This window comes from Leptodactylus fuscus, chromosome 2 (genome assembly GCF_031893055.1).
Source record: "Leptodactylus fuscus isolate aLepFus1 chromosome 2, aLepFus1.hap2, whole genome shotgun sequence".
Lineage (NCBI taxonomy): Eukaryota > Metazoa > Chordata > Amphibia > Anura > Leptodactylidae > Leptodactylus > Leptodactylus fuscus.
In genome coordinates this window covers 262,160,206-262,187,511 of record NC_134266.1, presented here as the reverse complement: position 1 = coordinate 262,187,511, position 27,306 = coordinate 262,160,206, and the positions used below count along the sequence as shown (strand labels likewise).

Below are 27,306 nucleotides of genomic sequence, written 5' to 3'. Positions count from 1 at the left end.
AGCTGAGCATCCTACAGGTTATATCTCTAGCTATACAGCTGAGCACCATACAGGTTATATCTCTAGCTACACAACTGAGCATCCTACAGGTTATATCTCTAGCTATACAGCTGAGCACCCTACAGGTTATATCTCCAGCTATACAACTGAGCATCCTATAGTTTATATCTCTAGCTACACAACTGAGCATCCTACAGGTTATATCTCTAGCTATACAACTGAGCATCTTACAGGTTATGTCTCTAGCTATACAACTGAGCATCCTATAGGTTATATCTCTAGCTATACAGCTAACCATCCTACTGGCTATACCTCTAGCTATACAGCTGAGCATCCTACAGGTTAGAGCTCTAGCTATACAGCCAGGCAGGCTTCTTGCTTTTACCACTGCCTGGCTGCACTGTGCGCTCATTTTGAGGCAGTAAAGGTACACCAGGGGTGGTCTGTCCTGGGTACTATCCTTTTTAATATTTTTGTAGGTGACATTGGAGATAAAGTTGTAAGAATTCATTAAGCTAATGGACTGGTTCTACACACATAGAAAATACATAATAATAAAACAAAAAGTAAATACAAGTTGCAAATTGCATTCTGAATATTCCATAAAATATATCAGAGCAAAATTCAGGAGGATGAGAGGGGTCTAGCGAGGTACATGCAGGATCGTAGGTCACATATTCTCCATAGTAACAATGGTGTATAGAGGGGCACACAATAATACTCCACCAGGCTATAGCCGAGGGCACAATAAGAAGCACATCCACCTATTAGCATTACGAACATTCCTCATGTGGGGGCTTCATCTTCTATAGCTGCATTTATTGGATGTAACAAGAGTTCATTAGAATATATCAAGAAGGAACTTTGATAATACTGCACTAAAAGCTTTGTGAGACCCGCGTGTGTACAAGCGTGTAATGCTCTGGGTACTGGGGACACGTCCGTCCTCTATACAGGAAAAAACATTGTGTTCTATACATTCAGCCTGCATAAGGAAATACACTCACTGGCCACTTTATTAGGTACACCATGCTAGTAACGGGTTGGACCCCCTTTTGCCTTCAGAACTGCCTCAATTCTTTGTGGCATAGATTCAACAAGGTGCTGGAAGCATTCCTCAGAGATTTTGGTCCATATTGACATGATGGCATCACACAATTGCCGCAGATTTGTCGGCTGCACATCCATGATGCGAATCTCCCGTTCCACCACATCCCAAAGATGCTCCTCTATTGGATTGAGATCTGGTGACTGTGGAGGCCATTGGAGTACAGTGAACTCATTGTCATGTTCAAGAAACCAGTCTGAGATGATTCCAGCTTTATGACATGGCATTGCATTATCCTGCTGAAAGTAGCCATAAAGGGATGGACATGGTCAGCAACAATACTCAGGTAGGCTTTGGCGTTGCAACAATGCTCAATTGGTACCAAGGGGCCCAAAGAGTGCCAAGAAAATATTCCCCACACCATGACACCACCACCACCAGCCTGAACCGTTGATACAAGGCAGGATGGATCCATGCTTTCATGTTGTTAACGCCAAATTCTGACCCTACCATCCGAATGTCGCAGCAGAAATCGAGACTCATCAGACCAGGCAACGTTTTTCCAATCTTCAATTGTCCAATTTCGATGAGCTTGTGCAAATTGTAGCCTCAGTTTCCTGTTCTTAGCTGAAAGGAGTGGCACCCGGTGTGGTCTTCTGCTGCTGTAGCCCATCTGCCTCAAAGTTCGACGTACTGTGCGTTCAGAGATGCTCTTCCGGCTACCTTGGTTGTAACGGGTGGCTATTTGAGTCACTGTTGCCTTTCTATCAGCTCGAACCAGTCTGGCCATTCTCCTCTGACCTCTGGCATCAACAACGCATTTCCGCCCACAGAACTGCCGCTCACTGGATGTTTTTTCTTTTTCGGACCATTCTCTGTAAACCCTAGAGATGGTTGTGCGTGAAAATCCCAGTAGATCAGCAGTTTCTGAAATACTCAGACCAGCCCTTCTGGCACCAACAACCATGCCACGTTCAAAGGCACTCAAATCACCTTTCTTCCCCATACTGATGCTCGGTTTGAACTGCAGGAGATTGTCTTGACCATGTCTACATGCCTAAATGCACTGAGTTGCTGCCATGTGATTGGCTGATTAGAAATTAAGTGTTAACGAGCAGTTGGACAGGTGTACCTAATAAAGTGGCCGGTAAGTGTATGTACCCCTATATAGCTATAAAGTGTATGGTGGCACATGGAGCTCCCAAGGGGGTGTAGAAACTCCATGTTCTGCAGAATAATGACCCACACAACACTATATGTTGGAGATATACCGCTCAGAGATCCTCAGCTCCGTAATACGGCATTGCGTAGAACATGAAATTGTTGGTAGAGTATAGCCCAAAGATACCTATAGGATACATATTACACCTGTGTGCAACTTGGAGGGTATATGGAGCAATAATACCGCCATTACTGTGAGCACTGAAATAGTAGTAGTATAGGCACCACTATTGTTAGTAGTAGTAGTAGTAGTTGGCATAAGGGATATTGTTAGTAGTAGTAGTAGTATAAGTAGTAGTAGTAGGTACCACGGATATTTGTAGAAGTAATAGAAGTAGGCCCCATGGATATTGGTAGTAGTAGTGGTAATAGAAGTAGGCCCCACGGATATTGGTTGCAGTAGTAGTAATAGTAATAGAAGTAGGCCCTACTGATACTGGTAGTAGTAGTAGTAGAAGTAGGCCTCACAGATATTGGTAGTAGTAGTAGGCACCACGGATATTTGTAGTAGTAATAGAAGTAGGCCCTACTGATATTGGTAGTAGTAGTAGTAATAGTAATAGAAGTAGGCCCTACTGATATTGGTAGTAGTAGTAATAGTAATAGAAGTAGGCCTTACTGATATTGGTAGTAGTAGTAGGCACCACGGATATTTGTAGTAGTAGTAGTAGTAGTAATAGAAATAGGCCTCACGGATATTGGTAGTAGTAGTAGGTACCTCGGATATTGGTAGTAGTAGTAGTAATAGAAGTAGGCCCCACGGATATTGGTAGTAGTAGGCACCATGGATATTTGTAGTAGTAGTAATAGTAATAGAAGTAGGCCCCACGGATATTGGTAGCAGTAGTAGGCACCACGGATATTTGTAGTAGTAGTAGTAGCAATAGGCACCATGGATATTTGTAGTAGTAGCAATAGGCACCATGGATATTGGTAACAGTAATGGCTATTGTAGTATAAATCCACTAAAAACAAGGAAGCAAATACTATCCTGCTAGGCACCAGGGATATAAGTTCTAGTAGTAGTAGTAATAGTGTAAACAATTAGAAAACCAGGGATATAGATGTTGACCTACTTAGCACCAGGGATAGTAGTAGTAGTAGTACTAGTAGTAGTGGGCACCAGGAATATTAGTACTAGTAGTCAAAGTAGAAGTAGTATAAATCCATGAGACACCCACTAGTAGTACTAGGCACCAGGGACATTAGTAATAGTAGTAGTATAAACCACTAGAATCCAGGGATATAGATGTTAACCTACCTGGCACCGGAGATAATAGTAGTAGTACTAGTAGTAGGCACCAGAAATATTAGTATTAGTAGTAGAAGTAGTATAACTCCAGGGGACACCCACTAGTAGTACTAGGCACCAGGGACATTAGTAATAGTAGTAGTATAAACCACTAGAAACCAGGGATATAAATGCTAACTTACTAGGTAATAGTAGAAGAACTAGCATAACCACGCTAGAAACATGGGATATTAGTATATAAAGCACTAACAACTGGGGACATAAATATTAACGTCCTAGGCACCAGGTATAGTAATAGTAGCAGCAGTAGTAGTAGTAGGCATCAGGACTATTAGTACTAGCAGTAGTAGGAATAGTATAATCCCACTAGACACCAGGGAAATTAGTAATAGTATATATTAACCAGTAGAAACCAGGGATATCATGTTAACCATGGATAGTAGTAGTGGTAGGCACCAGGCACTATTAATAGTGATGTTAGGCCCCAGGGATATACATAAACATGAACCTACTAGGCACCAGGGATGATAGTAGTAGATACCAGAGACTCCCAGCATCCCCACCGATCAGCACTTTGCAGTGTCCGCTATGTTCCCGAGGTACTACAGCTCTGTACACTGTATCAATGGGACTAAACTTGCGCAATGTATGAGGCCATGCCAGTTCTGGCACACAGCTGATCGGCAGGGCTGCTGGGAGTCAGACCCCTACGATCTGCTAGTAATAACCTACCCTAATGCTAATTCATCATTACTATACTCCTGAACCACCCCTTTAAGGTGTAGCCAGTTCTGCAGATGTCTCTGTGGACAGCAGCTGCGGGGAATGTGATCTCCTTGTGGGTGCTCTCCCCAATACTCGTATCCTTACCACTAATCCACCTGGACAATGGAAAGTTACTAATATCATTCTCTAACAGACCCCTGAAGTTCCTGAAATCATCAGATACCCCGGCTAGTAGGACATTTTATCATCTGCTATGTAAGTTTTCTGTTTTATCGCCCTTTAACGTTTCCAAAATGAGGAATGAGGCGATTAGCACTAGAGATGAAAAATGGATCCAAAAACTGCACAAATCTCAGCAGCGTTTTGTCCCAAACATCTAAATTTAGCATTTCTTCTGTTCCCTACACAGCATGCAGAAAATTATGAGTCAGGCATCTAGCAGCGCCCATCCCGCAGCCTCAGTCATATCCCTATAGAAGTGTCATGTACGTGGAACAGCTAATATATAGTAAGAACTAATGATGCAGCACAAGACACAAAATATACCGCAAGGTATAAAGGCTGCACAATAGAGAACGGATATCATATCATTAGTACCTGAGGCAGTACTTCAGCACCATAGAGGCAGACCCCTACTGTAGTACCCTTAGTCCTTCAGAGTTCATATTGCAACACTCAGTTTTTTAGACTACATACTGCAGCACCCCTATTACTTCAGGCCTCTAAAAGCATCACCCCTAGTCCTTCAGACCCCATATTGAAACACTCTTAGTTCATTAGACCCCATACTGCAGCACCCCTTGATCTACAGACCCCATATTGTACCACCCCTAGATCTTGAAACCCCATACTGCAGCACCCCTAGATCTTCAGACCCCATACTATAGCACCCCTAGTCCTTCAGAGTCCATATTGCAACACTCCTAGTCCTTCAGACCCCATACTGTAGCACCCTTAGGTCTTCAAACCTCATACTAAAGCACCCTTAGTCCTTCAGACCCCAGACTTCAACACTTGTAGTTATTTAGACCCCATACTGCAGCACCCCAAGTACTTTAGGCCTCTAAAAGCATCAACTATAGTTCTTCAGACCCCATACTGCAGCGCCCCTAGTTCTTCAAGTCCCACACTGCAGAACCCTTAGCTCTTCAGAAGCCATAATGTAGCACTGCTAGTTCTTCAGACCTCATACTATAACACCCTGAATTCTTCAAACCCCATACTGCAGCGCCCCTAGTTCTTCAAACTCCATACTGCAGTATCACTAGTTCTTCAGACCCCATACTACAGCACCCCTAGTTCTTCAGACCCCATACTGCAGCGCCTCTATTTCTTCAGACCCCATACCGTAGAGCCTCTAGTTCTTCAGACCCCATACTATAGCACCCCTAGTTCTGCAGGCCCCATACTATAGCACCCCTAGTTCTTCAGGCCCCATACTATAGCACCCCTAGCTCTTCAGACCCCATAATATAGCACCCCTAGTTCTTCAGACCCCATACTGCAGCGCCCCTAGATCTTCAGACCCCATACTGCAATATCACTAGTTCTTCAGACCCCATAAGGCAGCACCCCTAGTTCTTCAGGCCCCATACTATAGCACCCCAATTTCCTCAGACTCTATACTGCAGCACCCCTTCCTGCAGACCTCATATGCAGCGCTGACTCCTCACTCCATGACCAGTCAGTAATACTACATTTCACTTGTAATTGCCACAAAAATGGAAGTACCTAGCCACTGGCACCTCCCCATACAATTAGCTAATAAATATGATAATTCTGTCTGTCTGCAGCCACCACTAGTGGGAGCTAAGGAGTTACCTGTATACACAATAACAAAACTGTATGCAGCCTCCCCTCTGCCGAAATGCATCTAACTCCCATAGAAGTGAATGGAGACAAATGCAGTTCTTTACATAGCCAGATAGCCGGGAGTGCTGCTGTGCAGGAAAAAAAAGTGAGGGGGCACCATACTGCCTTCCAGGGTCAGTGGTGGTACTACAGGTTAAGAACTAATGGTATATCCTATGCTATGGCCACAGGCAGGAATTGTCTGAGGCCGACTCATTGAAGTCTATGGAAGAGTTTTCTAGAGACACCCTATGTGCAGCGAGTAAATCAGGTGCAACATTATTTATTGTCAGTAGTGGATGCAATGATGGGTCAGTGGTGTTATCAATAGAGGTGTTATCTTCTATTGTAATCCTGTCTGTGATGGAAATGAGGAGACTGTTGCAAAGAAATCCCCTACAAAATTAGCAATTATCTGTCTATTATTGGTCTTAGTGGTCAGAGTGAAAATTGCTGGATATAGTACTTTTCGAAATATAGCTAGACAAGAAAAATTCTTAAAATATCATCAAAATTCTTTAAAAAAATATGTTTAACTTGATGTTTTTCACGACTAACCCACTGACCCATTCATTTCTATGGTCCCATACACACGACCGTGTATTTTCTCAGTTCGATGTATTGGGCCTGAGAAAAACTCAGGACATTTCTGTCCATTTTGCAGACAGTGCTCACTGGCCCCAATGAATGGGGTCGCGGGAGGACGGCCAACGTACAGGTGGTACATGGACATAGTGCCATTCAATCACAGCTCGGCGACACGCACACGCTCATGTGAATGTCGCCTTAGAGGCTACACAGCTTGTCAGTCTAGGCCTGCAGCACATCGCACTGTACACATAATGACCCTGTCCTTAAAGGGCCACTTGTGCCACTGAACCCTCTTAGTCTTCCTCCCCTGGATCTGCCACAATTTAATAGCAATTAAATTAAAAGCCTTAATAATGGTGACGGCAGAGCGGGACGCCTCCGCCATGACACAAGCTGTAATTATACAGCACTTACTTCATTATCCCTCCCCAGTTTCAGGATCTCATCGAAAGTCACAAAGCTGTCATTTCCTCTCACGGCATCTTTCTCCAGGTAACCAAGGTGAACGTCCGTGGCCACAAGGATCTTTAATGTGTCTTCATCATCGCTGATAGCAAGAAAGAGACAGGAACAATGAATGAGGGGTTAAAGGTCACCAGTGCTGTCCTCCTTATGTTATAACAGCATGGAATATAGGGGCAGTATTATAGTAGTTATATTCTTGTACATAGGAGCAGTATTATAGTAGTTATATTCTTGTACATAGGAGGCAGTATTATAGTAGTTATATTCTTGTACATAGGAGGTAGTATTATAGTAGTTATATTCTTGTACATAGGAGTAGTATTATAGTAGTTATATTCTTATACATAGGAGTAGTATTATAGTATTTATATTCTTGTACATAGGAGGTAGTATTATAGTAGTTATATTCTTGTACATAGGAGTAGTATTATAGTAGTTATATTCTTGTACATAGGAGTAGTATTATAGTAGTTATATTCTTATACATAGGAGCAGTATTATAGTATTTATATTCTTGTACATAGGAGGTAGTATTATAGTAGTTATATTCTTGTACATAGGAGGTAGTATTATAGTAGTTATATTCTTGTACATAGGAGTAGTATTATAGTAGTTATATTCTTGTACATAGGAGTAGTATTATAGTAGTTATATTCTTGTACATAGGAGTAGTATTATAGTAGTTATATTCTTGTACATAGGAGCAGTATTATAGTAGTTATATTCTTGTACATAGGGGGTAGTATTATTGTAGTTATATTCTTGTACATAGGAGTAGTATTATAGTAGTTATATTCTTGTACATAGGAGCAGTATTATAGTAGTTATATTCTTGTACATAAGAGGTAGTATTATAGTAGTTATATTCTTGTACATAGGAGTAGTATTATAGTAGTTATATTATTGTACATAGGAGTAGTATTATAGTAGTTATATTCTTGTACATAGGAGTAGTATTATAGTAGTTATATTCTTGTATATAGGAGTAGTATTATAGTAGTTATATTCTTGTACATAGGAGGCAGTATTATAGTAGTTATATTTTTGTACATAGGAGGCAGTATTATAGTAGTTATATTCTTGTACATAGGAGGTAGTATTATAGTAGTTATATTCTTGTACATAGGAGTAGTATTATAGTAGTTATATTCTTGTACATAGGAGCAGTATTATAGTAGTTATATTCTTGTACATAGGAGTAGTATTATAGTAGTTATATTCTTGTACATAGGAGCAGTATTATAGTAGTTATATTCTTGTACATAAGAGGTAGTATTATAGTAGTTATATTCTTGTACATAGGAGGCAGTATTATAGTAGTTATATTCTTGTACATAAGAGGTAGTATTATAGTAGTTATATTCTTGTACATAGGAGTAGTATTATAGTAGTTATATTCTTGTACATAGGGGGCAGTATTATAGTAGTTATATTCTTGTACATAGGAGGTAGTATTATAGTAGTTATATTCTTGTACATAGGGGGCAGTATTATAGTAGTTATATTCTTGTACATAGGAGCAGTATTATAGTAGTTATATTCTTGTACATAGGAGTAGTATTATAGTAGTTATATTCTTGTACATAGGAGCAGTATTATAGTAGTTATATTCTTGTACATAGGAGCAGTATTATAGTAGTTATATTCTTGTACATAGGAGTAGTATTATAGTAGTTATATTCTTGTATATAGGAGGCAGTATTATAGTAGTTATATTCTTGTACATAAGAGGTAGTATTATAGTAGTTATATTCTTGTACATAGGAGTAGTATTATAGTAGTTATATTCTTGTACATAGGAGTAGTATTATAGTAGTTATATTCTTGTACATAGGAGTAGTATTATAGTAGTTATATTCTTGTATATAGGAGTAGTATTATAGTAGTTATATTCTTGTACATAGAAGGCAGTATTATAGTAGTTATATTTTTGTACATAGGAGGCAGTATTATAGTAGTTATATTCTTGTACATAGGAGTAGTATTATAGTAGTTATATTCTTATACATAGGAGCAGTATTATAGTATTTATATTCTTGTACATAGGAGGTAGTATTATAGTAGTTATATTCTTGTACATAGGAGGTAGTATTATAGTAGTTATATTCTTGTACATAGGAGTAGTATTATAGTAGTTATATTCTTGTACATAGGAGTAGTATTATAGTAGTTATATTCTTGTACATAGGAGTAGTATTATAGTAGTTATATTCTTGTACATAGGAGCAGTATTATAGTAGTTATATTCTTGTACATAGGGGGTAGTATTATTGTAGTTATATTCTTGTACATAGGAGTAGTATTATAGTAGTTATATTCTTGTACATAGGAGCAGTATTATAGTAGTTATATTCTTGTACATAAGAGGTAGTATTATAGTAGTTATATTCTTGTACATAGGAGTAGTATTATAGTAGTTATATTCTTGTACATAGGAGTAGTATTATAGTAGTTATATTCTTGTACATAGGAGTAGTATTATAGTAGTTATATTCTTGTATATAGGAGTAGTATTATAGTAGTTATATTCTTGTACATAGGAGGCAGTATTATAGTAGTTATATTTTTGTACATAGGAGGCAGTATTATAGTAGTTATATTCTTGTACATAGGAGGTAGTATTATAGTAGTTATATTCTTGTACATAGGAGTAGTATTATAGTAGTTATATTCTTGTACATAGGAGCAGTATTATAGTAGTTATATTCTTGTACATAAGAGGTAGTATTATAGTAGTTATATTCTTGTACATAGGAGCAGTATTATAGTAGTTATATTCTTGTACATAAGAGGTAGTATTATAGTAGTTATATTCTTGTACATAGGAGGCAGTATTATAGTAGTTATATTCTTGTACATAAGAGGTAGTATTATAGTAGTTATATTCTTGTACATAGGAGTAGTATTATAGTAGTTATATTCTTGTACATAGGGGGCAGTATTATAGTAGTTATATTCTTGTACATAGGAGGTAGTATTATAGTAGTTATATTCTTGTACATAGGGGGCAGTATTATAGTAGTTATATTCTTGTACATAGGAGCAGTATTATAGTAGTTATATTCTTGTACATAGGAGTAGTATTATAGTAGTTATATTCTTGTACATAGGAGCAGTATTATAGTAGTTATATTCTTGTACATAAGAGGTAGTATTATAGTAGTTATATTCTTGTACATAGGAGCAGTATTATAGTAGTTATATTCTTGTACATAAGAGGTAGTATTATAGTAGTTATATTCTTGTACATAGGAGCAGTATTATAGTAGTTATATTCTTGTACATAAGAGGTAGTATTATAGTAGTTATATTCTTGTACATAGGAGGCAGTATTATAGTAGTTATATTCTTGTACATAAGAGGTAGTATTATAGTAGTTATATTCTTGTACATAGGAGTAGTATTATAGTAGTTATATTCTTGTACATAGGGGGCAGTATTATAGTAGTTATATTCTTGTACATAGGAGGTAGTATTATAGTAGTTATATTCTTGTACATAGGGGGCAGTATTATAGTAGTTATATTCTTGTACATAGGAGCAGTATTATAGTAGTTATATTCTTGTACATAGGAGTAGTATTATAGTAGTTATATTCTTGTACATAGGAGCAGTATTATAGTAGTTATATTCTTGTACATAGGAGCAGTATTATAGTAGTTATATTCTTGTACATAGGAGCAGTATTATAGTAGTTATATTCTTGTACATAAGAGGTAGTATTATAGTAGTTATATTCTTGTACATAGGAGTAGTATTATAGTAGTTATATTCTTGTACATAGGAGTAGTATTATAGTAGTTATATTCTTGTACATAGGAGTAGTATTATAGTAGTTATATTCTTGTATATAGGAGTAGTATTATAGTAGTTATATTCTTGTACATAGGAGGCAGTATTATAGTAGTTATATTTTTGTACATAGGAGGCAGTATTATAGTAGTTATATTCTTGTACATAGGAGGTAGTATTATAGTAGTTATATTCTTGTACATAGGAGTAGTATTATAGTAGTTATATTCTTGTACATAGGAGCAGTATTATAGTAGTTATATTCTTGTACATAGGAGTAGTATTATAGTAGTTATATTCTTGTACATAGGAGCAGTATTATAGTAGTTATATTCTTGTACATAAGAGGTAGTATTATAGTAGTTATATTCTTGTACATAAGAGGTAGTATTATAGTAGTTATATTCTTGTACATAAGAGGTAGTATTATAGTAGTTATATTCTTGTACATAGGAGTAGTATTATAGTAGTTATATTCTTGTACATAGGGGGCAGTATTATAGTAGTTATATTCTTGTACATAGGAGGTAGTATTATAGTAGTTATATTCTTGTACATAGGGGGCAGTATTATAGTAGTTATATTCTTGTACATAGGAGCAGTATTATAGTAGTTATATTCTTGTACATAGGAGTAGTATTATAGTAGTTATATTCTTGTACATAGGAGCAGTATTATAGTAGTTATATTCTTGTACATAGGAGCAGTATTATAGTAGTTATATTCTTGTACATAGGAGTAGTATTATAGTAGTTATATTCTTGTATATAGGAGGCAGTATTATAGTAGTTATATTCTTGTACATAAGAGGTAGTATTATAGTAGTTATATTCTTGTACATAGGAGTAGTATTATAGTAGTTATATTCTTGTACATAGGAGTAGTATTATAGTAGTTATATTCTTGTACATAGGAGTAGTATTATAGTAGTTATATTCTTGTATATAGGAGTAGTATTATAGTAGTTATATTCTTGTACATAGAAGGCAGTATTATAGTAGTTATATTTTTGTACATAGGAGGCAGTATTATAGTAGTTATATTCTTGTACATAGGAGTAGTATTATAGTAGTTATATTCTTATACATAGGAGCAGTATTATAGTATTTATATTCTTGTACATAGGAGGTAGTATTATAGTAGTTATATTCTTGTACATAGGAGGTAGTATTATAGTAGTTATATTCTTGTACATAGGAGTAGTATTATAGTAGTTATATTCTTGTACATAGGAGTAGTATTATAGTAGTTATATTCTTGTACATAGGAGTAGTATTATAGTAGTTATATTCTTGTACATAGGAGCAGTATTATAGTAGTTATATTCTTGTACATAGGGGGTAGTATTATTGTAGTTATATTCTTGTACATAGGAGTAGTATTATAGTAGTTATATTCTTGTACATAGGAGCAGTATTATAGTAGTTATATTCTTGTACATAAGAGGTAGTATTATAGTAGTTATATTCTTGTACATAGGAGTAGTATTATAGTAGTTATATTCTTGTACATAGGAGTAGTATTATAGTAGTTATATTCTTGTACATAGGAGTAGTATTATAGTAGTTATATTCTTGTATATAGGAGTAGTATTATAGTAGTTATATTCTTGTACATAGGAGGCAGTATTATAGTAGTTATATTTTTGTACATAGGAGGCAGTATTATAGTAGTTATATTCTTGTACATAGGAGGTAGTATTATAGTAGTTATATTCTTGTACATAGGAGTAGTATTATAGTAGTTATATTCTTGTACATAGGAGCAGTATTATAGTAGTTATATTCTTGTACATAAGAGGTAGTATTATAGTAGTTATATTCTTGTACATAGGAGCAGTATTATAGTAGTTATATTCTTGTACATAAGAGGTAGTATTATAGTAGTTATATTCTTGTACATAGGAGGCAGTATTATAGTAGTTATATTCTTGTACATAAGAGGTAGTATTATAGTAGTTATATTCTTGTACATAGGAGTAGTATTATAGTAGTTATATTCTTGTACATAGGGGGCAGTATTATAGTAGTTATATTCTTGTACATAGGAGGTAGTATTATAGTAGTTATATTCTTGTACATAGGGGGCAGTATTATAGTAGTTATATTCTTGTACATAGGAGCAGTATTATAGTAGTTATATTCTTGTACATAGGAGCAGTATTATAGTAGTTATATTCTTGTATATAGGAGTAGTATTATAGTAGTTATATTCTTGTATATAGGAGGCAGTATTATAGTAGTTATATTCTTGTACATAAGAGGTAGTATTATAGTAGTTATATTCTTGTACATAGGAGTAGTATTATAGTAGTTATATTCTTGTACATAGGAGTAGTATTATAGTAGTTATATTCTTGTACATAGGAGTAGTATTATAGTAGTTATATTCTTGTATATAGGAGTAGTATTATAGTAGTTATATTCTTGTACATAGAAGGCAGTATTATAGTAGTTATATTTTTGTACATAGGAGGCAGTATTATAGTAGTTATATTCTTGTACATAGGAGGTAGTATTATAGTAGTTATATTCTTGTACATAGGAGTAGTATTATAGTAGTTATATTCTTGTACATAGGAGCAGTATTATAGTAGTTATATTCTTGTACATAAGAGGTAGTATTATAGTAGTTATATTCTTGTACATAGGAGGCAGTATTATAGTAGTTATATTCTTGTACATAAGAGGTAGTATTATAGTAGTTATATTCTTGTACATAGGAGTAGTATTATAGTAGTTATATTCTTGTACATAGGGGGCAGTATTATAGTAGTTATATTCTTGTACATAGGAGGTAGTATTATAGTAGTTATATTCTTGTACATAGGGGGCAGTATTATAGTAGTTATATTCTTGTACATAGGAGCAGTATTATAGTAGTTATATTCTTGTACATAGGAGGTAGTATTATAGTAGTTATATTCTTGTACATAGGAGGTAGTATTATAGTAGTTATATTCTTGTACATAGGAGCAGTATTATAGTAGTTATATTCTTGTACATAGGAGTAGTATTATAGTAGTTATATTCTTGTACATAGGAGTAGTATTATAGTAGTTATATTCTTGTACATAGGAGCAGTATTATAGTAGTTATATTCTTGTACATAGGAGCAGTATTATAGTAGTTATATTCTTGTACATAGGAGGTAGTATTATAGTAGTTATATTCTTGTACATAGGAGCAGTATTATAGTAGTTATATTCTTGTACATAGGAGTAGTATTATAGTAGTTATATTCTTGTACATAGGAGTAGTATTATAGTAGTTATATTCTTGTACATAGGAGTAGTATTATAGTAGTTATATTCTTGTACATAGGAGTAGTATTATAGTAGTTATATTCTTGTACATAGGAGCAGTATTATAGTAGTTATATTCTTGTACATAGGAGGTAGTATTATAGTAGTTATATTCTTGTACATAGGAGGTAGTATTATAGTAGTTATATTCTTGTACATAGGAGCAGTATTATAGTAGTTATATTCTTGTACATAGGAGTAGTATTATAGTAGTTATATTCTTGTACATAGGAGTAGTATTATAGTAGTTATATTCTTGTACATAGGAGGTAGTATTATAGTAGTTATATTCTTGTATATAGGAGGCAGTATTATAGTAGTTATATTCTTGTACATAGGAGTAGTATTATAGTAGTTATATTCTTGTACATAGGAGTAGTATTATAGTAGTTATATTCTTGTACATAGGAGGTAGTATTATAGTAGTTATATTCTTGTACATAGGAGTAGTATTATAGTAGTTATATTCTTGTACATAGAGGGCTGTATTTTATTAGTTATTTTCTTGTGCACACACGGTTAAAGCTTATAATACTATGTATAAATAAGATTACTTACAGAGAGTTACCAGACGAGCTCATGTCTAGTCTTTCGCTGGACAGCACAAATCTTGGATGTATTATGCAAATTTCCCAGAGCCTGGAGAATAAACAGACACATAGATCATGGTGAACAGTGTTATTGTCATTTCCAGCCTAAATGCCATCTTGTTCCTCACAAATGAAGCACGGTGATGGAGGAGACAGAATTACCGCTCTGCACTGATTTCAAGTGCCCCATGCCACATAAAGACGGAAAAAACACAATGAAGGATTGGAGGACGTGATCTGTATTATACATATGCTACAGAGCTGATTGTATGATTGTCTGAACAGCGGCCAATAATGGTTTAAGAATCAGATCCTTGCCGCGTCTTTATTATACAAGGGAAGACGTCGAGAAATTCTACTGTTTCTATGTTAAAGACTGAAAGGATTAGAATTACCCGGACAATCAGATGTCTTATGCATCCAATTCATCCATCCAAAGGGAAAAATCTCCTGCTCTACAGGGTATGAAATATACACATGGCGGAATAATCCTCCCCAATCTGCCTGTGCAATATTTTCATTATACGGTAGGAGCAGTGACCAATTCTACAGGGAAATATGGAGACGGCAATGCAGCTCCATATATTCAGCAATAGGTTTAAAGGGGTTCTCCACACGTTAGATCATGATGACCTCTCCTTCTCTGATCAGTTGGGCTACAACACTCTGGACCCTCACAGATCAGTTGACTGACGCAGCAGCGGTGCTCGGGTGTGCATTGCTTCTGTTTCACAGGCCAGTGATGTCACGTTCATTTCTCACGTGTTCTTTTTGTAGCTTAGTCCTAGTCAAGTGAATGGGGCTGAGCTGCAATACCAAGCACAGCCTCTACGTAACAAACGGCGCTGTGCTTAATATTCTGTAAAGAGGCAGCAGTGCTCACCCAAACAGCTGATCAATAGGGTCCCAGGTGTCAGACACCCACCTATCTGATATTACCTATCTAAAGGAGAGGCCATCAATATATAATATCCTCCACACTCTGCTACCTTCATCAGTCCCAGAGCCCATGAGGGCCGCATTCTCATGATCGGTGGGCTTATCCCCTATCATGGGGAATACCTGGAGACAGGTGACAAAAAGGTTAGGATAGGTGAGAAAAGGTAAGGACACTAAAACAGGGATGGTGTGGGTAGGAGAATAAGAATGGAGCTGCTGCTGTGCATGGGTGTGTAGATAATACTGTTATGGGGGATCTGTAGATGATACAATTATTGGGATCTGTAGATGACACTGTTATGGGGGATCTGTAGATGACACTGTTATGGGGGATCTGAAGATGACACTGTTATGGGGGATCTGTAGATGACACTGTTATGGGGGATCTGTAGATGACACATTGTTATGGGGGATCTGTAGATGACACTGTTATGGGGGATCTGTAGATGACACTGTTAAGAGGGTCTATAGATGACACTGTTATGGAGGATCTGTAGATAACGCACTGTTATTGGGATCTGTAGATGACACTGTTATGGGGATCTGTAGATGACACTGTTATGGGGGATCTGTAGATGACACTGTTATGGGGGATCTGTAGATTACGCTGTTATGAGAGATCTGTAGATGACACTGTTATGAGGGTCTGTAGATGACACTGTTATGAGGATCTGTAGATGACACTGTTATGGGGGTCTGTAGATGACACTGTTATGGGGGGATCTGTAGATGACACTGTTATGGGGGGATCTGTAGATGACACTGTTATGGGGGGATCTGTAGATGACACTGTTATGGGGGTCTGTAGATGATACAATTATTGGGATCTGTAGATGGCACTGTTATAGGGATCTGTAGATGACACTGTTATGGGGGATCTGTAGATGACACTGTTATGGGGGATCTGTAGATGACACTGTTATGGGGGATCTGTAGATGGCACTGTTATAGGGATCTGTAGATGACACTGTTATGGGGATCTGTAGATGACACTGTTATGGGGGGGATCTGTAGATGATACAATTATTGGGATCTGTAGATGACACTGTTATGGGGGATCTGTAGATGACACTGTTATGGGGGATCTGTAGATGACACTGTTATGGGGGATCTGTAGATGACACTGTTATGGGGATCTGTAGATGACACTGTTATGGGGATCTGTAGATGACACTGTTATGGGGGGATCTGTAGATGATACAATTATTGGGATCTGTAGATGACACTGTTATGGGGGATCTGTAGATGACACTGTTATGGGGGAATCTGTAGATGACACTGTTATGGAGGATCTGTAGATGACACTGTTATGAGGATCTGTAGATGACACTGTTATGGGGATCTGTAGATGACACTGTTATGGGGGATCTGTAGATGACACTGTTATGGGGGATCTGTAGATGACACTGTTATGGGGGATCTGTAGATGAAACTGTTATGGGGGATCTGTAGATGACACTGTTATGGGGGATCTGTAGATGACACTGTTATGGGGGTCTGTAGATGACACTGTTATGGGGGTCTGTAGATGACACTGTTATGGGGGATCTGTAGATGACACTGTTATGGGGGATCTGTAGATGACACTGTTATGGGGGATCTGTAGATGACACTGTTATGAGGGTCTATAGATGACACTGTTATGGGGGATCTGTAGATGACACTGTTATGAGGGTCTGTAGATGACACTGTTATGAGGATCTGTAGATGACACTGTTATGGGGGTCTGTAGATGACACTGTTATGGGGGATCTGTAGATGACACTGTTATGGGGGATCTGTAGATGACACTGTTATGGGGGATCTGTAGATGACACTGTTATGAGGGTCTATAGATGACACTGTTATGGGGGATCTGTAGATGACACTGTTATGAGGATCTGTAGATGACACACTGTTATGGGGATCTGTAGATGAAGCTATTACGGGGGATCTGTAGCTGACACACTGTTATGGGGGATCTGCAGATGACACTGTTATGTGGGATCTGTAGATTACACTGTTATGGGGGATCTGCAGATGACACTGTTATGGGGATCTGTAGATGACACACTGTTATGGGGATCTGTAGATGAAGCTATTACGGGGGATCTGTAGTTGACACTGTTATGGGGGATCTGCAGATGACACTGTTATGGAGGATCTGTAGATGACACTGTTATGAGGGTCTGTAGATGACACTGTTATGGGGATCTGTAGATGAGACACTGTTATGGGGATCTGTAGATGAAGCTATTACGGGGGATCTGTAGATGACACACTGTTATGGGGGATCTGTAGATGATACACTGTTATGGGGGATCTGTAGATGACACTGTTATGGAGGATCTGTAGATGACACTGTTATGGAGGATCTGTAGATGACACTGTTATGGGGGATCTGTAGATGACACTGTTATGGGGGGTCTGTAGATGACTGTTATGGGGATCTGTAGATGAAGCTATTACGGGGGATCTGTAGTTGACACTGTTATGGGGGATCTGCAGATGACACTGTTATGGGGATCTGTAGATGAGACACTGTTATGGGGATCTGTAGATGAAGCTATTACGGGGGATCTGTAGATGACACTGTTATGGGGGGATCTGTAGATGACACTGTTATGGGGATCTGTAGATGACACACTGTTATGGGGATCTGTAGATGACACACTGTTATGGGGGATCTGTAGATGACACTGTTATGGGGGATCTGCAGATGACACTGTTATGGGGGATTTGTAGATGACACTGTTATGGGGATCTGTAGATGAGACACTGTTATGGGGTTCTGTAGATGAAGCTATTACGGGGGATCTGTAGATGACACACTGTTATGGGGGATCTGTAGATGACACTGTTATGGAGGATCTGTAGATGACACTGTTATGGGGGATCTGTAGATGACACTGTTATGGAGGATCTGTAGATGACACTGTTATGGGGGATCTGCAGATGACACTGTTATGGGGGATTTGTAGATGACACTGTTATGGGGATCTGTAGATGAGACACTGTTATGGGGATCTGTAGATGAAGCTATTACGGGGGATCTGTAGATGACACTGTTATGGGGGATCTGTAGATGACACTGTTATGGAGGATCTGCAGATGACACTGTTATGGGGATCTGTAGATGACACTGTTATGGGGGATCTGTAGATGACACTGTTATGGGGGATCTGTAGATGACACTGTTATGGAGGATCTGCAGATGACACTGTTATGGGGAATCTGTAGATGACGCACTCTTATGGGGGGATCTGTAGATAACACACTGTTATGGGGGGGTCTGTAGATGATAGTGTTATGGGGATCTGTACATGAAACTATTATGGAGGATCTAAAGATGATACACTGTTATGGGGGTCTATAGATGACACAATGTTATAGGGGACCTGCAAATGACAATCTTGTTGTGTTGACTTCTGCAGCTGAAGCTCCATTATGGGGGATTATCTGTAGGTGACCCACTATTTAGGGGAGGGGGGCATCTATAGCAACAAGTGCCCTGTGAGGTAGATTTCTGCCCCAATATACTGCAGCCCCCATTACCCCAGTACAGGCTGTGACACTACAGAACACTCCACACCTATATACAATAACTCTACATGTCTCTACAGGCACCAGTACACACAGTAACTAAACCCAGCTCTGCCGCAGTACCCACCTCACTGCCTCACTGCAAAATCCCGGGAACACATGTGCATGCTGGGAGCTGCCGGCTAAACTACAAATCCCAGCATTCCGTGCACGACAACACAGCGCTCTATCCACCGGGACGACGACAAAATGGCCGCGGCCTCGGAGATGCGGAAACTCCTGATCAGTTTGAGCTCTAGTGATCGTAACGTAAGGTTCTGATTGGACGACGCAGGAGGCAGGCGTGTGACGTAGTAGGCGCAAAGCATGCTGGGAGGTGTAGTTTATAACATGTTCCATGGTAAAGGAGCTCTGCACAGCTTTTGAGGTGAGGAAGGGTCGTGCATGGGAGTAGGTGGGGTGTGCAAGGTGGTGGTAACAAGCAGCAGAGGTGAGGAGGAGGAGGATGATGATGATGATGGCTGCTGGGACTCATTAGTAGGAATCCACATGGGGATTGTTTAAGGGTTTGCACAATGACAGCTAGTGTCTATGGTGCATTTTATTTCCAATTCTGCAAATTTTCACGATCAATGTAAATCTGGCCCTAGCTGCGAGCGGCTGCACATTGAGCGGTCGATTCAGCAAGGCGACCGTCCAACGCCTCGCAAGTATCGTGCACGGGTCCAAATACAATTTAAAGGGGTTTTCCAGGCTTTACCAATTGAAGACCTATCCGTGGATCTCATGCACACAACTAAGTATGCAGGCCAAGGGCGAATTTTTAACGGAACGACGTTTGCGTGCTATTGTTATCCATTGATTACAATGGGGGGGGGGTCCGCTCCGTTCCGTTGTCACAGAGCTGGATCGGACATGCTCCATATTCCATGGGATGGACCAAAGCATCAGATCCCCCACGGACAGCAAAGTCGGTCATGTGCATGAAGTCAAAGGATGGCTCATTAATTGAAGATTAGTGGGGTGCAACAGCTGGGACCCCCGCAGATCAGCTGGATGTATGGCACTGTGCATGACCTAAATCAAAACCGCTATTAAAGGGGTGGTCTGGGCTTAAGATACTTATGGCCTATCCGCAGAATGTTCCATAAGTAGGTTATGGGGGGCACGTCGCTGCTATTGGTGCCCGTCAGATACACGATACAGGGCCGGAATCAGAATCGGCTCCCATTACCATCAATGAGCACTGAGCTGTCGTGATGGCGCCCAACCACTATACAAGGAACAAAGCTTTCTGCTTCTGTCCCTTTATTGTGTATCGGACATTCACTAGAAGCTGGTTCTTACAGTTGATCAGTCTGGGGGTTGGCTCTAGTCCCCCCACGGATCAGGTATCTATGGCAAGTCCTAAACTTCATAAACGACTTAAAGGGATTCTACCATTGAAAACCTTTATTTTCTTGTTGACACAACGGAATAGCCTTAAGAAAGGCTATTATTCTCCTACCTTTAGATGTCGGTTAAATTCCCGTTTTGTGCTGGTATGCAAATGAGTTATCTGGCAGCACTGGGGGCGGTCCCCAGCGCTCAAACAGCACTGGGGTCGTCCCCAATGCTGTGAGAGAACTCTCCAGCGCTGCCTCCATCTTCTTCAGGAACGGGCTCTTCACGCGTCTTCTTCCGGGGGTTGGCTACAAACTTCTAGACCTAGGGCAAAGCCGACTGCACATGGCCGCTTGCACAGTATTGTAAGCGGTCATTTTCTTGTGGCTGGCAGGCATGTGCAGTCGGCTTCCCAAGGCGTAGAAATTTGAAGCCACTGCCGGGAGAAGACGCGAAGAAGATCCGTTCCTGAAGAAGATGGAGGCGGCGCTGGAGAGTTCTCTCGCAGCATTGGCGACGCCCCCAGTGCTGCGAGAGAACTCATTTGCATACCGGCAAAAAAAGGGATTTTAACCGAATGGCGGGGCGGAGAAGACATCTAAAGGTGGGAGAAGAATAGCCTTTCTCTTAAGGCTATTCTGTCATGTCAACGAGAAAAAAAAAAAGGTTTTTAATGGTAGAATCGCTTTAAAGGGGTTGTCCAGGAAATACAGATTTCTGTCAGGAGGACGCGATGGTCAAAAAATTAATTCATGATGCCCCATGTCTTCTCCTTAGGCTGCTAAGGACTCCATTACAGATGTGAACTTAGCCAAAGATTTGCCAAGGCCTGTCCTTAAGTCTTGTATCTTTCAGATGACATCCCTGCAGGAGACAGAGCCCTCGTCCCAAGGCGCAGACAACACTGCAGAGGATGAGCTTGAACTGCAAGAAAAACTCGACCACTTTCCAGATGACTTTAACCAGCTGGATCTACTGGAAACCCACCGACATCTGATTCCCACCGGAACCCAGAGCCATTGGCCGGGGGAGTCTGAAGACGATGAGGAGGAGAAGAGTGAGGATTGGTACCAGGCCCAGGAGGAAAATCTGAAGGATAACCCTAAAGAGTTAATACTTTTTGCTGCTGAAAATAATAGAGTAAGTCTATACAATGGTGGAGAGGTCGAATGATGATGTCCGGCAGCCGAGCAGAGGTTCATTCAGTCAGTGCTATCCACCATGCATGGATGGCAAAAGTCCAGCTGCTGTGAAACTACAACTCCCATCATGCTCCATTCACTTCCATGAACAGCAGAGCAAGTATGCATGCTGGGAGTTGTAGTTTTGCAACAGCTGGAGAGCCGTACGTTCCCTACCCCTACATTAAAGGGATCCTGTCAGCTCAGATATATAAAGACATGACAGGGAACACGTTGAGATGTACATTCTATATCTTGCAAGATGTGATCACAACAAGCCCTTGAGAGGAATATGGCCGGGTTTACCCCTGCACCCGGTCTCCACTTTAGCCAAACCAGCGGGTTTCCGTTTTCTGTCCCGAGAAACTGGACAGGGACGGAAACCCGGCGGTCAGTTTTCAAAGTCATTCACTTGAATGGGTTTGCAAACTGACCGCCCATTTGCGTCTTCTGCCTCTCCGTGGCGAAACCAGACACAAAGTCGGACATGCAGGACTTTGTGTCTGGTTAAAAAAAAAAAACGGTAGGCAGAAGACGCTCACGGGCGGTCAATTTGCAAAGCCATTCAAATGAATGGGTTTAAAAAGTGACTGCCAGTTTCCATCTCCTGTCCAGTTTCTCGGGCAGAAAACGGAAACCTGCAAAACGGAGACCGGGCGCAGGTGTAACCCGCTCTTTCTATGGGCCTGTTGCCTGACCACGCATATGGACCTGGTTGTTAGGCAGTGTCCTATCATAGCACCCAGTCTGCCAGTGATCACATTGTTGGTTAGCAGAATTGGATATAATGGTAGAAAACTCTCAGCTGTAAGAAACATCCAGAAAAATAGTGCCACCTCCCTGTCACAGGTTGTTACTGGTATTGCACCATAACACAATTCACTTCCTAAAAGCTGAGTTTTAGTACCAGTCCCAGCCAGTGGATGTGGTAGAAAGCAGCCATGTTTTTGTTTTTTTTTAATATTGTACATCCTATTAAAATTTTAGTTACCGTACTTAAAACCTCCTTGCTGAAATCTTGTAAATTTTGCATATTTCTATAGTCTATCTTTACTTTCTCCATACAGCTGGAAACCATTCAAAGTATCCTGTCGGTGCACCCAGATCTTGTGAGCATAGCCGATGAAGATCAGTACACCCCGCTGCATAGAGCCTCCTACAACGGTCACTTGGCGATAGTGCGGGAGCTGATCGCAAAGGGGGCAAACGTTCACGCCTTGACGCTGGACGGATGGACGCCTCTACACAGTGCCTGCAAGTGGAATAACACCGCCGTCGCCTCCTTCCTGCTCCAGCACGGCGCAGACATCAACGCTCAGACTAAGGGCTCACTAACACCGCTACACCTGGCCGCGGCTAATAGAGACAGCCGACAGCTCCTGGAGCTCCTCCTCATGAATCGCTACGTCAGACCCCAAATGACCAATAAGCTAGGAGAGACTGCTTACGAGATCGCCTGGCGCACCGACATCTACCACTACCTATTTGAGATGGCAGATTATTGGACCTAAACGCCATCAATTTGCTGTAATGAATTTTAGATTTGCTTATGTGATGCGAATGTTACAATCTGTGTACGTGTCTGCATGCCGTGTGCTATGTACCGGTAGTACGGGAATGACGACGTGCGTACGAGCGAGCCTCAGGAGAAAACTACACGGATACCTGTTACATAGTGTTCTATAATAAACGTACCAAAGTTTCCAAAATCGGAGCACTTGACCCATTTTAACACTCAGCAATGAGCGTAAAGTTACCGTACAACTCCATGGGAGTACGGTGCTGCGACACAGCTGGCATAGAGCGACGCCTGCAACATCACTGCCAGCTCTCCTCGGAGATAACCGCGTATAGTTTAGATTCCATTTCTGGTGCGGTTTCTTAATTTTGCATTTATTTAATGTGTTCTGCCTGTGGTCACGGGGTGCTGAGGGGTTTTCATGGCAGCCAGGAGGTGTAAGGGTAAGTTCACAGGGGGGTTTTGGACTGGATTTTGTCAGAGTCTGGTCCAAACAGCTAGCCGCGACTGGATGGCGGTGCAGTGCATATAGTCGCAGCATCCCGCTCCGGATTAGGTACAAATGAATGGGCCTAGTCTGTAGGGAGGGGTCGCAATGCGGCAGATTCCGCCTCAAGAAAGGGCATGTTGCTTCTTTTTTCCGCAAGCGGGAACAAACCCAAGGAACCCATTGAAATCAATGAGAGGTGGATTATTGAAGGATTCCACATCAAAATCCTGACCAAAAAACCCTGTGTGAACCCAGCTTAACAGTGGCCTCCAGTGTCTCACGTGTGCCTACCTATTACACTCTGACAGGAACGGGACTTAATAGGTGTATGCTGAATTGTAAAATAAACCGCAATATAGAAATGGGGCAGTATATTATACAAATGATCTTGTACTGTTCAAGGACTGTTTTGGGCCTTAAAAAAAAAAAAAAAAAAATTGGGTTTCAATTTAAAAAAGAAAATAGCTCAGAAATCCTGTTTCCCATTTCCAATATGAATTATGTAAAAAAAAAAATAACCATAATTGAAAAATATTATATTTATCTATGGTGGAAAAAAATTGTGTGTGCAAATTAGTTTTTTTTGTTTATTTGGATTTGGGGGTTTTCTTATTAATAATAATAATTATACATTTTGTTTCTATAGCGCCAACATATTCCGCAGCGCTGTACAATTTGTAGGGTTCAAATACAGACAGAAAGGTACATTACAAAGAAAGTCATTTCACATAATGGGACTGAGGGCCCTGCTCACAAGAGCTTACAATCTATGAGGTAGAGGGGGTGACACAAGAGGTAGCAGGGGCGGCATTGCTTATACAGTATTCAGACAATGTTGTAATAGAGGTGACTGTCATTACACAAACATAAGACTTTATGAGCCATCACCAGTCGTGTCCTGTAACATGTGGATGGAGCTTGGACCTATAGAGTTAGCATGAGATGACATCATATCATGTGGGGTAATGTGGGAGCAGGAACAGAGGAAGGTTACATTTTGTGGATTCTAATTATAGTACGGAAGGGTTTACGTTAGAAATTGTGATAGGCCTGTCTGATAAGATGCGTCTTTAGTTTGCGTTTGAAACTGTAGAAATTGGGAGTTAATCTGATTGTCCGGGGTAGAGCATTCCAGAGAAGTGGTGCAGCTCGGGAGAAGTCTTGTATACGAGCGTGGGAGGTTCTGATAATAGAGGATGTAAGTGTTAGGTCATTGAGTGAGCGGAGAGCACGGGTTGGGCGGTAGACAGAGATGAGGGAGGAAATGTATGGAGGTGCGGCATTATGGAGAGCCTTGTGGGGGAGGAGGATAACTTTATATTTTATTCTATATTGAATAGGCAGCCAATGTAGTGACTGGCACAGACCAGAGGCCTCGCTGTAGCGTCTCGCCTGATAGATGAGCCTGGCCTCTGCATTCAGAATAGATTGTAGAGGGGAGAGTTTAGTGAGGGGAAGACCGATTAGTAAGGAGTTACAGTAGTCAAGGCGAGAATGAATCAGAGAGACAATAAGTGTCTTTAGTGTATCTCTGGTAAGGAAAGGGCGTATTCTGGAGATGTTTTTGAGGTGGAGGTGACATGAACGTGCGAGTGATTCAATATGAGGGGTGAAGGAAAGGACTGCATCAAACATGACCCCGAGGCAGCGGGCCTACTGCCTAGGAGTTATAGTAAGGCCTGAGACTGCAATGGATATATCAGGGACAGATCTATTAGATGGTGGAAACAGTAGTAGTTCAGTCTTAGAGAGATTTAGTTTCAGATAGAGCGAGGACATGATATTTGAGACAGCAGAGAGACAGTCACTGGTGTTCTGTATGAGTACAGGGGCGATGTCATGGGAAGATGTGTATAATTGGGTGTCATCAGCATAAAGATGAAACTCCCGTTTCGAATAGCACGCACCCATTCATTCCTATGGGTGCAAGCTATTCGAAACAGCCGTTTCGAATAGTACTCGCTCATCTCTAGATATAAACCATGCTTCTTTTTAGACAGCATTTACCCAAGATGAGTCAAATTTGCTGGGAAATACTTAAGAAAATTCTGGACAGTCGCAGCAAACTTGGCACAGTTGACAATAGGTGAGCAAACATTAAAAATAAAAGTGCTACTTACCTCTCCTGGGCTCTGGCACAACTCCCTGCTGTCTTCAGGTGTTCTAACTGTTGTCAGGGACAGTAACAGAGCTCAGCGGGGTCACGTGGTGTCATGGCGCATAGACACAAGCATCATAACGCTGTGTGACCCATGTGATGTCACTCTGAAGATCTGAAGACAGAAGGAAGTTGCCCAGGAGAGGAGAGTAACACTGTTTTTGTTTTTTTAATGTTTGCTCACCTGCCCTGGGTTTCCACTTATTATACTCTGCGGTCTGAAGAGATCTCAGAGTATAATGACATTTTTGATTCGGTCTAAACAAAACCGTCAGGTGAATCTCGCCAGACAAATATCACAAGGTTCGCCTAACGCATACACTGTAAAACAGGCGTGGGTTAAAAGGTCATCGCCATTAATTATAATCGAGATAAAATACCCAATTAATTACAATTTTTGATTTGTCATAATCGTCCAGCCTTAGTTTGCAAGTATGGTGTCCCAGATTTAGACCAAAATATGACATCCACCTGCGTCTCTGGTGCCACCTTCTATAGAAGACCTTTGTCTTCTGGTGATTTCAGGGGAAAAAATGGACTGACGGACCTCATTATGCTGTACTATACTTGGGTCACCTTGCTAAGTAAAATATTGTGCAAATGTTTTAGACAATTGTGTAAAAAATAAAATCCTGCACAGTAAGGCTAGGTTCACATCAGCATTCGGCTTTCCGTTCACAGGGATCCACTTGGGGGTATATTGGGAGTATTGATGGGATTTACCTTTCAGTTCTTCATTCGTTTAACTTTGGTTATTCACAAAAATAAAGTATTAACTGTTCTATTTCTAAAAACATTCTTAGGCTATGTTTACACTACTCCAAATTATATAAAGGTGCACTGAGACATGTTTGAGCGCCTGAAACCAGAAGCGATTCCCAGCGCATGCGCAGTGTACAATTGAAGCCCAGGATAACGTCACTGTGCATCCGCCAGGACTCATCTCTAGTAGAATCAGAATCAGCGCCAAATTCCTCCGTGTGAATGGACCCTTTATCTGCTAGAGATTAGAGATGAGCGAGTACTGTTCGGATCAGCCGATCCGAACAGCACGCTCCATAGAAATGAATGGATGCACCTGGTACTTCCGCTTTGACGTTGGCCGGCCGCTTAACCCCCCGCGAGCCGGCTACGTCCATTCATTTCTATGCGAGCGTGCTGTTCAGATCGGCTGATCCGAACAGTACTCGTTCATCTCTAATCTCTAGCAGATAAAGGGTCCATTCACACGGAGGAATTTGGCGCTGATTCTGGCACGGAATCCACGTCAGAAT

General features: G+C 40.1%; 2 protein-coding genes across 2 annotated transcripts in view; one reads left to right on the top strand and one right to left on the bottom strand.

Moving 5' to 3' along the window:
- The window catches only part of MRE11 (MRE11 double strand break repair nuclease), a 152,013-nt gene extending 132,552 nt beyond the window's left edge, over nt 1–19,461 (bottom strand). The window contains exons 1-3 of the mRNA XM_075266124.1: nt 19,429–19,461; nt 14,809–14,889; nt 7,104–7,236 (exon numbers count right to left, since the gene is read on the bottom strand). Coding sequence (XP_075122225.1) covers nt 7,104–7,236; nt 14,809–14,831 — 156 coding nt within the window. The 5' untranslated portion in view covers nt 14,832–14,889; nt 19,429–19,461. The remainder of the gene's footprint in view (nt 1–7,103; nt 7,237–14,808; nt 14,890–19,428) is intronic.
- A 227-nt stretch (nt 19,462–19,688) lies between these two features.
- ANKRD49 (ankyrin repeat domain 49) lies at nt 19,689–24,293 on the top strand. The gene is made up of 3 exons (XM_075266153.1): nt 19,689–19,728; nt 21,540–21,824; nt 22,933–24,293. Exons 1-3 carry the CDS (start codon nt 19,699–19,701, stop codon nt 23,374–23,376), a joined length of 759 nt encoding a protein of 252 aa, XP_075122254.1. The 5' UTR covers nt 19,689–19,698; the 3' UTR covers nt 23,377–24,293.
- The last annotated feature ends 3,013 nt before the right edge of the window (nt 24,294–27,306 follow it).